This window comes from Tachypleus tridentatus, chromosome 7 (genome assembly GCF_004210375.1).
Source record: "Tachypleus tridentatus isolate NWPU-2018 chromosome 7, ASM421037v1, whole genome shotgun sequence".
NCBI classification, from domain to species: domain Eukaryota; kingdom Metazoa; phylum Arthropoda; class Merostomata; order Xiphosura; family Limulidae; genus Tachypleus; species Tachypleus tridentatus.
Window position 1 is genome coordinate 30,803,453 of NC_134831.1, and position 17,944 is coordinate 30,821,396.

Consider the following 17,944-nt stretch of genomic DNA (forward strand, 5'->3'; position numbering starts at 1 on the left):
TAATATCTCATAGTCCAACTATATAAGATTGTAACAAACAAATGTACACCAATGGTGTTAAAGATACGGTTTGGTTTGAATTTCGCGCAAAACGACACAAGCGTTATCTGCGCTACTCTTTTACCATCGAATAATGGGATTTACCGTCACATTATAACGCCTTTACAGCTGAAATGACGAGCAAGTTTGGCACGACCGGGATTCGAACCCGCGACCCTCGAATTACGAGGCGAACGCCTTAACACGTTTGGCCCGACCGTTCTGTGAATAGTTGCTTGCACTGGCCTCACCCTGCTATCGGTGTTTTTATATTTATTCGTTAATTGATATCTTAAGGTAGTAGAATATCGACAAGTAAAAACATTATTTAGGCCAGCCGCTAACATTAGAGCTCATTTTCTTTGTGAATGATATTTAATTTTTTTATCATATATATACTGCTGGTCAAAATCTTAAGGCCAATGAACATGAAGAAAAAAATATGCATTTTGCGTTGTTAGACTCAACTACTTATTTGAGTAGAGCTTCAAAAGATGAAAAAAAACAAAAGGGAAAAATAAAAATAAAAAAGCTTTTAGTTTTAGCATTTAATAGGGCAAATGTGAAAACTATGAAATTAACCTAAATACTAGCTGGTCAAAAATTTATGACCATGCCAAAAAGAAGTCCTCAACAGGGTGGAAAATACCCAACAAGAGGTCTCAGTAGTGAGTTGAACGGCCGTCATTGCGAATAACTTCAAACATTCGCTTTGACATGGTCTATATAAGCGTTTGCACAAGGCTGGCGGAAATGTTATTCCAAGTGGTGAAGATGGCTTCACGAAGATCATACACTGTTTGGAATTGACGTCCATTTCAATAGACTTCCATTTCCATCCACCCCCAAACATTTTCAATAGTGTTAAGTTCATGTTTGATACTTTTCAGCAAAGTTTAACCAAGCTGTTTCGTGGTGTGGAAGACGTTTGCGGTTTTTTAAAGCCTTTCTCTCGTAGATGCCGTCTTATTGTTCTTGAGCTGCATCTGGTTCGAAGATCGGCTGGTGTCTTGCAAGATAACCCGTCGAATCCTCCTGCTCAACCCCGTCGAAATTTTCTTGGGCCTACCACTTGAAATTCTCGTTCCGTATCCCTCAGGGTCTTTTAAGAAATTTGCACAGCAGTTTTACTATGCCCAAACTCACAAGCGATGGCACGTTAAGAGAAACCTAGCTTTTGCAGCTTGAAAATTCTGCCACGTTCAAACTCTGTCAACATTTTAGTTTTTGCCAAGTTTTTACCCAATGTAACACAGGAGATGTCAGTGGGAGATGTTAATAACGCTAATGTTTAAACACAAATGATTAAATTTCGTTACGTGTTTACTGATTAACGCTTCGTTTCAGTATGGTCAGCTAGTATTTAGGCTAATTTCATAGTGTTCACATTTTCCTTACTAAATGCTAAAAAAAAAATATTTTCCCTTTTCTTATTTTCATCTTTCGAAGCTCTACTCAAATAAGTGGCTGAGTCTAACAACGCAAAATGCATATTTATTCTTTGGGTTCATTGGTCTTAAGATTTTGGCCAGCAGTGTATATATATATGCAACTAATTATAAATTAATGAGAGAAAAAAGTCGCAGCCACAGTAGAAACATTTAACATGGAAGTACAAATAAAAAAGAAGGTCAAAATGTAATGTGCCCTGGTAATTTATAGGTCCTGACGGAAGTAAGACCTGCATTGTGTTGGGTATATATCGTCTATCAAGTTTAACTTGAACTTCAATTTAAAAATTAAAGAAAATGTATGTAGATGCTCTAGCCCACAACGTCCCACATCTTTACCACCTTTCGCTGTCTACAGCTAGATTTTGGAAGGTGGTTTCTCAATGAAAAATAAAAGTAAAAATTTACAAAAAAAGAATAAAATAGATTACGTCGACGGGGGAGACAGCAAAAATATCCTTGAAATTAGTATTCAAGCTCCCCTAATATGATGTTTGGACCTACTTACGAAGATATTAAGTTATTACCATTATAAGACCAACCAATATTGTAACTATAGCTCCATCTTCCACCCTACCCGTCGCACCAAACATATTACCCTTTCAGCCGTGGCAGCGTTATAATGTTACGGTCAATTCAACTATTTATTGGTAAAAGAGTAGCCCAAGAGTTGGCGGTAGGTGGTGATGACTAGGTGCCTTACCTCTATTCTTACACTGATAAATTAGGAACCACTAGCGCAGATAGCCATCGAGTAGCTTTGCGAGAAATTCAAAGCAAAACAAACTTTAGTGACCAGTCACCGCCAAAATTGTAATAATAATTTTGAAAATGAGAATGCGTTATAAATTTAACCGTGAAATCTCATTGTTATGTCTTAAAAGAGTAGTTCAAGGGTTGGCGATTGGTGGCATAGATTATCTCTTCTTCACTTAAGTTAATTTCTTGGCTATTAGAACCAGCTAGTGCAAATAGCCCTTGTGCAACTTGGCTTAAGATTTATCAAACAAAAAGCAAACGCATCTGTGAAAACTACTAAGCCTTTTACAATGAATTGGAACCCAGGAAATATAGTAATAAATCCCAAGGAGTTTGACAGGATTTTATTAAGTAGAAGAGTGTATTAATAAGGAAATCTACGTTTCTTCCTGCTTTTTTTTCCCTTCCTTTTCTTTTAATTTTCTTGCTCGCTTGTCGTTTTATCTGAAACTTGTTATTTCTAAAGAAGAATGTGTTGGTCTACATTGCTGAAATCTATTTCAATATCAACACGTTGTAAATTTATAATACGCCTAATGTATTAAACCTCGGCTACCGCGAAATGAATTATGTTTTTTTGATATTGCTTTTGTTTATTAAATAATTATTCTAATAAACGTACGGCTATTCGGGAGAAAGAGATACATCTAACGACTCATCAAAGTCCTTGATTCATTTCATTAAGAAAAACGCAAGTTTATCAGATACCACGATATAACGTCACTGAAAAATTCCATTATGAAATGGCTCGATTTGTTATGATCCGACCCGGCATGGCCAAGCGTGTTAAGGTGTTCGATTCGTAATCCGAGGGTCGCTGGTTCGAATCCAGGTCGCACCAAACATGCTCGCCATTTTAGCCGGTGGGGGCGTTATAATGTGACGGTCAATCCCACTATGCAAAAAAGAGTAAAAGAGTTGGTAAAAGAGTAGCCCAAGAGTTGGCGGTGGGTGGTGATGACTGGCTTCCTTCCCTCTAGTCTTACACTGCTAAATTAGAAACGGCTAGCGCAGATAGCTCTCGAGTAGCTTTGCGCGAAATTTACAACAAACAAACTTTGTTATGATCGGTTTGTAACGTTGTATATCCGCAAGCTAGCCAGCCAATGTGAGCTAATACTTAAACATGCTTTGTGGAGTATTTCGAAAACTTAATGTATCTGTCTAATGTCTATCATTTTATCATTTGAGGCGGAAAACACAATAATGCAGAAGGGAACGTTCTGTTTAGATACCCCTGAAATTTGAGATTCACACAAGTGTTACCTAGAAATGAGCCTGCAAGTGCATCGAGTTTATTAAAACACTTTATGTCGTAACTATTTTTTCCTCTATGATTTATTTTATTTACTTATTTAAAATCACTTGGTCTACGTTAAAACTGAATTTAATTTTAATCTTTTTTATATGTATGTATGTACAGTGTATTTGTGTGTGCATGTGTTTTCTTATAGAAAAGCCACATCGAACTATCTGCTGAGTCTACAAAGGGGAATCGAACTTCTTATTTTAGTGTTGTAAATTTATAGATTTACCGCTATGCAATGTATTTGTAAATTTATCACTGCTCAATTACTCTCACTTTTCTCTTGCTATACAAAGCTGGTAAAAAAGAATACAACAGTATGGGGTACAAATCAAATGTTATCTAGCTTTCATGGTAAAGCACAAGTACAATATGTTAATGTATGTTTCAGACCCTTGTGCTATATCTTTAACATAATACAAACATTATCCAACAATGCATGGTACAGACAAACAAACAAGCTGCATTGTCCTCTCAATAATTATTTTTGCCATAACCGATGAAAATCATTACTGCAAACTGCCATACAGTGTTTAATGGAGATCACTCTAATTTCAGTAAAATATTTTTTCTCCTTTTCAAAATATTCAAACAGTGAAGACTGTATTATGTAACACATTTAACTAGTCTAAGAGTATCAGAATGAAGAAGCTGGTATATGTAGTTAGGCCTTGTGGTGCCAAGGAGCTTGTTAAATAGTATGATATTTGACAAACTTCTTCGCTCATTTCTTATAAAGATGTATTAAATGTTGGAGATAAATAATCTTTTCGTTTCATCTGGGGCTGAAGGTCGTTAATTAAAACAAAATGTTTAACACACTTCAGTCCCTCCTTTTAGCATGAGGTCAAACGTTATTATCGCTAGCAAACCCTCTTACTATTGACCTCGTATCGTTTGAATATTCCCATGAAATGCTATAGAAAGTAATAATGATGTTTCATAACCATAAACTTGTCTACAAATGATATTTTACCATCATAATTCGTTGTTACGAGTGACTATTTACATGGCTACAAATGATACAACAAATACATAATTGTGATTAAAAACGATGGTTTACAGTCATAGTCGTAGATAAAAATGATATTATATTTACCTTCATAACTTATTATTATAAATGACACTTTACAGACATAATCGTGGATACAAATAATATTTTATCATCATAATCATTTGTTACAAGTGACTTTTTAAAACCACAATCGTGACTACAAATGATATTTTACCAAGGTCCTCCAAATTGTCTTGAAGATTTCGGTATGTTCTGGCTTTAAATGAATTTTACCTTGTTCATTGTCTTGGACTATTTTATAATTTTGGAGTGGGGAATTGGAAGAAAAACGCATATCATAGCTCGATTATATACAGCATTACTATAAACTATTGAAACACGCTATTTTAAAGTAATGTAGCATGGTATCTTAGAAAACTGTATTATACGACTATAATAATAATATTTTGTCAATGATCCAAGTCCACGAAGAGCAAATTAATTCTGAGTTAACATTGTTGCACCTCGCTTAGGCTAACGACGTTTTTCATGGCTAGCTTAACACAGGTTAGAAGTTTACTCCTTACTGAAGAACAGGCGGGACTTGCGTAATACATAACACTATGTAACACAAATTTTATTCCTGGATAGTATGTGTTATTTCTTAATTGCTTATGTTGTAAAAGTACAGAAAATAGCCATTATTCCCTTCAAACTTTGCTTTTGTGTCCTGGATAATGAAATTTAGAAATTAACCTATTTTTCATGTGAAAACGGGCAAATTTGCACATTTTCATTTACATAAGGTCTGTATAACACAACATATAAATCAAGATTTACATGTATTTATAATAAAGTTATACAAAAATAAACAAAAATCTTTAAAAATGAGTAGTTTTTTGAGATTTGCTACTGTAACGTAAATAACTTTCACGTATCAGCCCCCAAATACAGTCTTTCAACACATTTTCTTTATACGCTTCATGGTAACAGCGTTCAAAGTCCATTATTTCTTAGTGGAAGAGCTCGCCTTGCTTCTCTGAGTATGCTCCAATGTTCTCCTTGAATTTATCAAGATGAGCGTCAAGGATATGGACTTTCAGGGACATCCTGCAGCCTATTTTGCCAGAGTTCTTCACCAGAGCCTCAATCAGTTCTACATAATTTTCGGTCTTGTGATTGCCCAATAATCCCCGAACTACTGCGACAAAGCTGTCCCAATTTTTTTTTCCTTCCTACAGAGCTTCTTGGGGAATTCTGTGCACTCCAGGGTCTTTTTTGTTTTTGGTCCAACGAAGACATCAGTTTTGACCTTTGCCTCAGACAGCTTAGAGAAGAAGTCTCGAAGGTACTTGAAGGCTGCAGACTCCTTATTAAGTGCTGTGATAAATTGTTTCATAAAACCCAATTTAATGTGCAATGGTGGAAACAACACCTTCTGGAGGTCCACTAGTGGCTCACACTTGACATTGTGCCTTCCCACGGAGAAATCGGTCCGTTATGGTTAGTGCTTCCTGTTGTAGTTCACAGCGGTGTCCCTGCTGTCCCAAAGGCAAAGATAACAGGGAAACTTGGTAAAGCCTTCTTGGAGGCCCATCAGGAACGCCACCATTTTGAAGTCTCCAATAACCTCTCAGCCATACTCATCATACTTCAAGGCTTCTAGCAAGGTCTTGACGCTGTTGTATTCCTCTTTGACAGAGTACTTTGTCGCTCTTGTCTTGATAAATTGGCCACATACATAGCAGAATGCGTCGGGAGAATGCTTGCAGCTTTTTGATGCCATCTATGATAAAGTCAGATAGGTCTATGTGTTCACTTAGGCAGCTAGAAATAAACTGAAGTGGTAAATGGTGAGTGGTGAGCCCCTGTATATATATTACTATGTAAAGTTCTAGAAAATTCTCGTAAGTTGTATAACATTCTAGAAGGTTCGAGAAAATTCTCTATCAGCTATTCAGCACTGAATCTATCTGGAATGATCTGTAAAATGGGTAAATTTGAAAATTTCATTACCCAGATCACAAAAGCAAAGTTTGAAGAAAAATAGGTATTTTTCATTTATTTTAGGCATAAGCAATTAGGAAATAACACTTTCTGCCCAGGAACAAGAAAAGTAAAAATTTTATTAATTAGTCTAATCAACAATATACGTCACATGCAAAAATAAAACTATACGGAAGCAAATATAAGCCCTAAAGTAAATGTAAAAAAGTGAATTTGTTACACGCATGCTAACACAAAATCTTCTCTTTAATTAATCAAGATAACTGGAGTGACCTTGTGGTTAGCATTCTCAAATTGTGATTACAATAATCCATAGTTAGCGATTTGATGTCACAGAAACGCACTCTGCAATTGTTTGAGCAGTATAAGATTGTTTGTTTGTTTAGAATTAAGCACAAAGCTATGCACTAGGCTTTTTGTGCTTTGCCTACCACATGTATCAAAACACGGCTGTTAGCGGCGTGAGTCCGCACACATACTGCTGTGCCACTGGTGGACACGTTATATGAGTGGTGGTCATAAAGACCCTTTATTCAGTTTAGCAATAGTAGTCATAGAATTAGCCACGAGTACTGTTTATAAGTTGTCTTCCTTCCTAAGAGTTCAATATTAAAGACTGTTTTGTACATGAAACTGAAAAATACACAATTGCAACTGAAACATTTTTCAGTAATTATAGAAAACAGTTTAGTAAATACAACATCAAAGCAAAAGGAAGGAAAGCATTTAAAACGACTCCTCATGTACCATCGAAACTGGAGAAAACGTGGTAACAAGGATAAAATAAAAAACCAGGGTTCTGCCAGTAGCTTGGATTTATAGAAGATGATATGTGTTCGGTCATGAAAACGTCTAAGAAAAACATTTTAGCCTGTCTACTGATACTTTTATGTGTCTGCCTATCAGTAAATGAGGTGAAAACTGCAATGTGAAGAAAAATTATATGTAACCTACTTCTGGCAGTTTATCCTGATTAGTTGTTAAGGCTCCATTACTTTCATATTGTTAGGAAATTCAAAACAACTAACATTTTCTTGTGTAAACGTAAGTGAAATAAACTACCAATCTATTCTTGCCTTTTATGATTCAACGGTAAGCTTGAGAGTTTATAACGTTAAAACCTGGGTTCGATGCCCGTACTGAGAACAGCTTAAATCGAAATAAAAACACAGAAACGTTGTTATGCATGGATTAAAACAATATCATGCTATGGTTTTATATATTTAGTTATTTAGTTTCTCACATTACTATTTATAAGAGTCTGAATAAGATACGGAAGTGTTTCTTGGGGGAGATTACTGTTACTTACACGTTCTCAGTAATTTTAATGTGTTTTGTTTTGCCACTACACTACACTACGGTTTGTTTTGTTTTTAGTCACGGAATAGCGGCTCAGAAAACGGCTCTGAGTTGTTTTTTTGTTTTAAGTACAAATATTTAGCTAAAAGCTCCATCATTTCTTGCCCAATTTGAGATCTAATCACCGTTTTGAACTCAGGAGCCCAAGTCCTTTCGATTGATATGTTCGACTACGCCGAAGGTTAATATAGGTTATTATATCATAGGTTAATTTAATTTAATCCTGCCTAAAGGAATTTTAATTCAAGGGTAGGCTTGTAGAGATCCTGATGAGTAATAAAATCGAATAGCATATACATGCTTTCCATTAAATATAGTTAATACAGGAACAAAAAGGTTCCATAGATTAATATGCTCTAATCATGCTTAAAGAAATATCAAGATCTGCGGCTATTGAAGATCTCCTATTGTTTACCAGGCCACGAATAAGGAATCACAAGCGAAATGATGAAGTTCATCGTGCACATTTTGCCTCTGTTATCTTGTTTTTTATAACTTTAAAGTGCTCTCTGTAGAAAATGATAACAAGGACTGTGATGATGATAATTATGGTATTCTTTCATATCAAACAGCTTCTATCGTCTACACCGCCGTTGAACAAGGACGAGTGGCTCTTCCATGCGATATTTCTCCGCCTGCAGTGAACGACTCGGTAGCCCTGGTTTTATGGTACAAGGATGAATCAACTCAACCTATTTACATGCTGGATTCCCGCAGAGGAAATCTGAAAGAGGCTCATCAAATGGCAGGCCAACAGCTGGAATACCGTGCCCACTTTCACATGATCAACAGGCCAGCGTTTCTTCAAATCGATCCTGTACGAAAAGACGACGGAGGAACTTACCGGTGTAGGGTAGATTACCATAAAGGTCGTAGCATCAACACTGTTATCAAGTTACAGGTTGTAGGTAGGTGTGACATGTATGTTTGTGACACTTTTATGACAATGATTGATAAAATTAGATTTGGGTTTTCTGTATTAGAACGTTCTTAAATTAAGGAGTAACTAATAACGACAAAATAAACAAAAAGTTAGAAAAGAATGGACAAGCTATATAATGATACAATATCAATAGAAAATAAGAGACAAGTTACAGAAAATGCCAGGCTTGGTACACATCAAGTGAAAAACAAATCCCAGTTATACGAACCTGGATAAATGTGCAAAACGGTGATGTTATGACGGCTAGGATAAACAAATCATAGTTCGATAACAACTGGAGGAAACAAGTGTTTAAATTTGATATTTTCTTCTCTTCAAATAATCGCAGTGACGTCATGTGCTCCTGCAATCCCCACAGTTATGGGAGCAGGCGAGCCAAGAGAGAACCCAAAGGTACTGTCAAATTTAAGGATTGCCCGATAAGGGGATTAAATGTAGGGGTCCAATTACCATTGCCCGGCATGGCCAGGTGAGTTAAGGCATACGAATCTCAATCCGAGGGTCATGGGTTCGAATTCCCGTCGCACCAAACATGCTCGCCTTTTCATCCGTGGGGGCGTTATAACGCAAAGGTCAATCCCACTATTTGTTGGGAAAAGACTAGCCCAAGAGTCGGCGGTGGGTAATGATGACTAGCTGCCTTCCCTATAGTCTTACACTGCTAAATTAGGGACGGTTAGTGCAGATAACCCTCGTGTAGCTTTGCGCAAAATTCAAAACAAACAAACCAATTACCTTTTATTCGGAAGAGAGCTTGTTTGTTTTGGAATTTTGCACAAAGTTACTCGAGGGCTATCTGTGCTAGCCGTCCCTAATTTAGCAGTGTAAGACTAGAGGGAAGGCAGCTAGTCATCACCACCCACCGCCAACTCTTGGGCTACTCTTTTACCAACGAAAAGTGGGATTTACCGTCACATTATAACGCCCCCACTGCTGGGAGGGCGAGCATGTTTGGCGCGACTCGGGCGCGAACCCGCGACCCTCAGATTACGAAGCGCACGCCTTAACGCGCTAGGCCATGCCAGGCCCCGGAAGAGGGCATCTTTCATAGTTGCACCAATGAATAACTATCAAACTTCTCTTTTTACAATTATGTTAGTTAATAATTTTAAGGTGTTTCTTTACCGAGAAAGTAATCTTCGCAGATAATATGCGAATATAGTCTTTAAGAGAACTGATTTGATTTTGAATTCGTATAGTTATTTTTGGATGAGTAGAATAATGAGGCAAGTAGCAAGTACAATTCTTAGAAAAAACGTAGTAAACCGATAGTAACAGGTTCAAATTAATCCTCCTTTTAACTTAATTGCAAACTTTTTTTTATTCTAAGGTTTATATTTGTAGTCAGCCCATTCTTCCCTAGTCACTCACCAACAAACATTCAATCTTACGCCACTCATATTTAATTTTAAATCTCCTTACACTCTAAAACCTATTTTTCTTTTTACCATAATGTAATCACACTTTAATTTCAAGATCGTTATTTTTAAGTTCTATAGCTGCTTTGTCGTTATCGTTTCTACCATAGCTTAGATATTCCTGTTACACACCTTACCGATAGAAACATAAAATTTATAGATCTCTGTACTTCGTTAATTTAGTTTTAACTTCTAAATTAAAAAATTGAAGAATATATTAATTTGCCGAGACCATAGTTTTATTAAAATAGGTGTACTTTCTGAACATAAGATTATGTTCAGCAAAATTATTTCAATAACGAATAGCTTAGGCTTATTTAGAACAGAATGAAGGATATAAAGAAATAAATAGATTTTTAGAATTCCCTTAAGCGATTGATATGGTTCTAAATGTTTATAATTGAAACATTCAACGTTAAAATCGTTTCACTTTTTTGTTTTCTTTAATCCTTTGTGTTTAAACTTTGAACAAAAATCACGTATTTTGTTTCCTATTTTTCACTAATCCTTCTCTCTACCTTTTTATAACTACTTTCATTTTGTAAATAGGGAAACATGAAATACATAAATAAGATAATTAAAAATTGTATTATAATATAACAATGTTTATGAACAACAAGGGACCTATTGGTCTACTAGACTATCCCATTCTTTAAACTAAAACTATTAAATAAAAAAATATATAGACCAGTCCTTATCATTCATGTAGTTATCAATCTTTCTCTTAAAACTACTTAAATCTATTATATTCACAACATCCGAAGAAAATCCATTTCAAAGTCAACATTCCTCTTAGAAAAATTAAAATTGTCTAGCTGAAGATGACAATAAGTCTGCCAAAACCTGTACTCTTGTCCTCTAGTCTTACTGTTTCCACCATTAAGTGTGAAAGAAAAGATTATGCAATAATCAATTCCCTTAGCACCTCAATCACCTTTCCTTTATTTTTTCTTCTTGAGAAAATACATGTTTGGAAGTCTTGAACTCTCTTCGTGTGACAGATGCTCCATTTCAGTAAGTCACCCTTCCTCTGGACCTTTTCCAACAATCCAATGTTATTCATGAGATAAGGAGCCCAAAGACTCAACTCAATACTTTTAATGTTGTCTAGCTAGTGACATACAGAATGAAATTATAACCTGTTTAGATTTGTAGTCAATATTTCTGTAGGTAAAACCTAAAACACTGTGCTCTACCACTAACAACAGCAAACTGCTTGGATGGTTTTAAGAGACTGATAAACCACAACATCATGATCCTTTTCTTTCATAATGCTGTTTTTCTCATTCAAATTATATTTATAATAATTAAGCTTATGTTATGTTAGACAATGTATATTTTCTTGCATTTATCATTAATTAAAATCCAGCAGACATTTATTCTCCCAACTCACTAACTAACCTAAATTATTTTGTGAAGATACGTAGGATTATATCCTCCTTGAACCGACAAATACACAGTACCACAACCATTTTATTCATTTTTCTTTAAATATGAAAAAGTAGTCGAATTTTGATCAGTGTTTTCTTAATACAACTTTTAATCCTATTTTTACAATTAATTACTGAAAGGCAAGAAAAAAAAAGTGAAAAATTAGTATCAAATGTGCATGTGGAAAGGGGATTTTGTTGCTAATACCATCGTTAAGTAAAACATAGTTTTCCCATTAAATGAGAGGTAGTTAAACCTCTTGTTTTGATATCTAATGAGATTAACTGTTTTATTTAAAAGGTGATCATTTCTTTTACGTTACTGTTTCAAATAATAAATATATGTAGTTTTGTAAAAATTTATAGAAACTAAAACTTAGTGACATTTATATAATTATATATTTATAATAATAAGATAAGGCCTAGAACGGCCTGATGATTAAAGTGTTCGACCCACTATATGCGGGTCGCGGGTTTAAATTCCTTCTCCAAACGTGCTCCTACTTTTACTAGTGGATGCATTATAACGTTTTAGTTGGTAAAGAGTATTTCAAGAGCTGGCAATGGATAGTGTCTTCCTTCTACTGTATCACAAGAAATTTAAGTATGGCTAATGGAGAAAGCTCTCGAATAACTTTGCATGAAATTAAAAACGAACGAATAGTCAATGAAATAAAACAAATAATTTGTTACTTCATTTGAAAGTAGTTTCCAATTTAAAAGAACACCACAATATGGTGTTTTTGTTACTATGGTATTATTCTCTCCAGTTTTAGCACAACTGACGCTTACAAGCTTTGATAAGTAGTCTTTCATTATTGATCTTTTTCTTCGCAAACTTTAAATACGGTTACGCGAAACGTGCAATTTATCTACACGTGATGTATATTAAGGAGGCTTAATACTAAAAACATGTGTGTAATGTATGTACGTTCTCTTGTGATCAAACTATACTATTTCCCTGCATCTGTAGTAAAAATTATCAACTGTTCGAAGCTTTATTGTGGAGCCCGGCATGGCCAAGCATGTTAAGGCGTGCGACTCGTAATCTGAAGGTCACGGGTTCGCATCCCCGTCGCGACAAACAGGCTCACACTTTCAGCCGTGAGGGCTTTATAATGTAACGATCAATCCTACTATTCGTTGGTAAAAGAGTGGCCCAAGAGTTGGCAGTGGGTGGTGATGACTAGCTGCCTTCCCTCTAGTCTTACACTGCTAAATTAGAGACGGCTAGCACTGATAGCCCTCGAGTCGCTTTGCGCGAAATTTAAAACAAACAAACAAACAAAGAAAGCAAATATTCTTTGATTAAAACCAATTCATCATTTTTATAAATCCCTTTCTTTCTTTAAGGATGACGTTTTAGTTTTTAATATTTCAACTTTTATTTTTAAATCATTAAAGTTGTTCCACCAATTTTCTATATCTTTATTAATTTAAAGTTGCCTGCATATATTTATGTATACTGTCACGTAAACAACTCCTGCTGTATGTTTAACATGATATATTTTCTGTCCCATCTATAGGAGCTTTTGTTAATTTATTTCTAACCTAATTCTCATCACTCTTGTTTATTCTTAAGTTTTTTTTCTTTAAGTTCAATAAAAGTTTTTATTATAGATTTTAAGATGTGATTAGCACCAGAACTTGACGCCAAAAACAAGGATTTTCACTCTTTATATATACATTTTTTTTTCTTCTGAAGAACGAACTTAATAAAAACACGAACATTCTTTACACACGTACTGGCAAACTTCTGTCGAATTTTCAAAGATGTCCTGAAGGCACTTTCCTCGTGTTTACTACATCATGCAGCTTGTTGTCTAACTCCAGTCAAATTACTCGTCAACTTCGTGTCAGTTTTAATACTTTTTTCTTCATTCTGCAGTTCTCTAAACATTGGGTAAACATTGAAGAAGCGCTACCTTTAGATTAAGAATTGCAGCAGTTCCCCTGAAGTCTAGATAGGAAATTGTAAGATTGGCAAGGAACAATTGATACTGAGCAAATGACTAATGGGTATTTCATTAGCTTTTCTGATTTATTGTTTGCATAATTGAAGAAAATGTGGTTAAAAACAGCACCTAAGTTTACTACTGCACTGAAAAACTTCAAAAACTCAGTTATCAGGACAGAATTTTAATCATGCTTCTTCTGCTTATATCACTAACACTTAATTTTCTGATCTTTCGAGTAAACAAGTCATAACCGAATTTTCGTCGTAATTGGCCCATTTCAGTGCCTTGTTTTTATTGTTAATTGAGAATATTAGTGTGTTAGCTAAACAAACAAATCTGCAGTAGTAAAATACAAAACCTTTCGATATCAAAGAAAAACAGGTAAAATGAAATTGCTTAATTAAAAATACGAAATTACGTATAAGTCTTAAATTCAAAAAAGTCGTTTGGAGTTTTAGGTTGCAGCTGGTGTGTAAACGCATAGTGTCTTAAGTCTTTTATAGACTGTACATAAATAAATTTCAATTTTTTTGTTTGGAAAATATAGTAATTTACTAATAAAGGTGCATTATTTTATAATAAATCCAAAAGAGATGAAATTCGTTGACATTAAATAAGAAATTCGACTACTTTGATCGAGTGATGTTTAACTTAGAGATCGTATACTGAAATATGCAAAATTAACTACAACATTAATTCTGGATTCTATCTATATCCAGTGAAGAATTAAGGGTACTTATGACTACATTTCGATCAAGCTTTTCTTAACTGCGAGCTCACATCCCTGTCTCACCAAAAATGCTAGTTTTTTCAGCCGTCGTAAAAGAGTAGTCCAAGAGTTAGTGGTGGATGGTGATGACCACTTGCTTTCCCGCTAATCTTTCAGTGATAAACTAAGAGTAATTAGTGTGTACAGACTTCGCGTAACTTTATGCGAAATTCAAAATAAATCAAAGATTTTTCAACATGTCTTTATTACAGTCTTCTGAGACCCGGAAAACACACCGGATAAAAGTGAAAACTTTCCTATAGACAATTTTTTTTCATATCCTGTATTTCTAAAACGCTTATTAAAATTATCTAATTAACTGTTTGCAATAAAACCCTGCTTAGTTTATCGTAAAAGAGGTGTATTTATTTACCTTGTGTTTTATCAAGTATTAATTTATTTTATTTTTAAGGAGTAACTATTTTACACTTTTATTAACAGAACACGAGGAATTTCAAACAAATCAAGCAAAGAAACGCTCTTCAAAACATTCTTCAAATATCACATTAACGTTCTTTGTTTTTTTTCCTTTCCAACTCTCTGGTGTTGGTAATGACATTTAAATCCTTGGAAATATTTAGGAATAATTGAAAAACCGAAACTGTTTTTTTATTGTTACTATTTTCAAATGTCTTCTACCTAGATTTACTCGTATTCAGTCTCTTGTGAAGAACTCTGATAGAATTTACGAAATGTGGGCATTGTGAGAATTGTTCTTTCTATAAACATCGTTAGCATCGAATTGCTTAAATCCCTCAAACTGTGTTTTTCTTGAGCTTTATGAATATATCTTTAAAATGATGTGAACAATAAAAACTGTAAAACTATCCACGTATTTTCTAAAAATTTGATTTGTATAAATCTTATTTTTGTATCCTATAGCTTGCAACGGAAAATCGTGGATAGCTTAGAAATTCACTGGATCTTCGATATGAATAGTCATAGCATTAAAAATTTGGTTTAAAAAAATCGGTGCATGTAAAAACAATTGCATGTTCGTAGTGTATTTAAAAAGAGTTAAGCCTGATCAAATTCATTCAAAAATACTTTTGTTATGAGGTTAAACAAGATTCGGTGTATGTGAAATGAATTAGGTCTTATTCTCAATATTAAGTAGTAACTTTTGTTCTCGTGTTTAAATCTGATCCTATATATTCAAATAACCAATATTTTTCAGCAGTTTTAAGCCAGATTGTGTACTTTCAATAAAAAAGTTTTTTGTTCTTAGAATTAAGCGTTTACCAAATAAGTATAATTTGCTTTATGTGCATAGGATTAGACTGCTGTACTTAAAAATAGTTTAAACAATATTCAGTGGAGTAATTATATATGTAGGGTACTCATTAAGCATTATACAATTATGTGTGTCTAAAAATGTACAATGACACGTTTACTTTAAAAGAATATTTCTACGCATTTTCATTTGTTTCTCTACCCAAAAAGCGCTGGAACAAGGCAAGATACCAAATCGGAAAATGAGCAACCCACTAAACTGTTCATCTTTCTTCCTCTTGTTTCATTCACGATAGCTTTACAACGACTTTACCACTAATGTCAATGTAAAACTAACTTTTTCACTCTGTGTTTTTCTGGATATTGCATAATGCCTTCGCTTAGTCGTAATAACTAATACTAATTAAAAGAAAAAAATTCTTGTGTAAACGATGCTCTCATTATCACTTGAAGCTAGTTTCATACAGAAATCTTACGTGTGGGGTGAAATATGAACTACTAATAATAGATGATCAATAGATTATTAGCGTCCAGAATATTTAATACTTTGTACAATGTACAGTGGATATGCTTAAGGAGCCAATTAATCTATCATATATGAAGTTAAGAAGTAAAAAAATTCAATACAGCGCATACATTAATAGAATGAATAACTTTCAGACTGGGGGAAAACGTCGCAGAGTAAATGGTTATACAAAAAAAAGTAATGTGTGATAACTAGAAACTAACTTGAAGTAAAAAATGTATTCTCAAGATGGCTGATATAGGTGTTAAACTTTTATTAAAATGCAGAGCAACGTTTCGTCCTTCTGAGGTCATCTTCAAGTTTTATATATGCATGTATATATATATAAAAATAGCGAAAATAATTACCTTTTAATGAAATTAAATAGTAAAATCATAAATGACTGCGTTAGAAACGGTAATTCCAAGCCTGACTAATTATATAATTTATTTTATTGAAAAAAATCCAAAACAAAAACACATGCATCAACTGAAAAGATCCCAGGAATTAAATAAATACATTTAAATGAAGTTGAATAACAAAATCATAAGAAGGATTGCGTTAGAAATAGTAAATCCAAACCTCTGATAATTATCTTATAATCATAATTTTTAAAAGACAAAAGAAAAGAATTAACATTTTTAGAAATAAACAAAATACGCTACATTAAAAAAAATATCCAAGGGTACAAGTTACAATACAAGGTTATAAATGTGTCATAAGTTTCGGAGGTGACTGCGAAAGTAAGACCAACAATGTTGTGGAGATATACCGTCTATCAGTCTTAACCTCCAATTATCTAGTCTCCCGTAAGAAATAGATGCAATTAAACTAGAAATTAGGAGAGCGAAATGTGGGTGTTCAAGCCCACAACGTCCCACATCTATATCACCCTTTACTCCCTGCAGACAGTTGAGGAAAGATGACTCCTCACTCAAGTTCAGATAGAGATAAAAATGAATATAAAAAATAAGAAAATCGGGTTCAACCATTTGGAGGTAAGTAAGATAAAACTTACCTCTTGATATTAGCAATTTTGAATCTATTGGGAAAAAGATCATTACAAAAACACAAGAGAACGTGTATATACAAAAATACATTGGTTTATTTTGAATTTCGCGCAAAGCTACGAGGGCTATCTGCGCTAGCCATCCCTAAGTTAGCAGCGTAAACCTAGAGGGAAAGCAACTAGTCATCACCACCCACCGTCAACTTTTGGGCTATTGTTTTACCAACGAATAGTGAGATTGACCGTCACACTATAACGCCCCCAGGGCTGAAAGGGCGAGTATGTTTAATGTAAAACCCGCGACCCTCAGATTACTAGTTGAGTGTCTTAACCATTTGACCATGCCAGGACGTACAACAATGTGATTTAACATTGTATTTAACAAAATTTTGATTACAAATAAGTACAATAAGTATGTACAAATTGTACAACAGTGTTGATTATGTTTTTAAAATTGGAGAAATTCAGATTGAAAATAATACAAAAGAATATGCAAAAAGTATGTACACCTCCACGTTTAAAAGCTAGATCTGATATGGTTATTTTGTGTTTATATAAAAGACAATATAACACTTTACCATATGAATATTACGTTTTAAGGACAATTATAAAATTATAAACTTATCCAAGGGTATACAGAAATATACAAAAAAATAAATTACAGAAGAGAAAATACAGTGAAAATGATATAATTACAAAAAAAATCAAACAAAAATGTAAACATAGTCTAGAAAATTAACTCGACCCCGTTACTGCCAAGCGTA

General features: G+C 34.1%; 1 protein-coding gene across 2 annotated transcripts in view; it reads left to right on the top strand.

Annotated features, from left to right (window-relative positions):
• Window positions 1–17,944, top strand: part of LOC143255369 (protein turtle homolog B-like) — a 290,442-nt gene that overhangs the window by 143,483 nt on the left and 129,015 nt on the right. For both annotated transcript variants that reach the window (XM_076510909.1, XM_076510910.1), the window contains exon 2: window positions 8,488–8,823. In XM_076510909.1, the coding sequence (XP_076367024.1) occupies window positions 8,488–8,823 (336 nt within the window). The remainder of the gene's footprint in view (window positions 1–8,487; window positions 8,824–17,944) is intronic.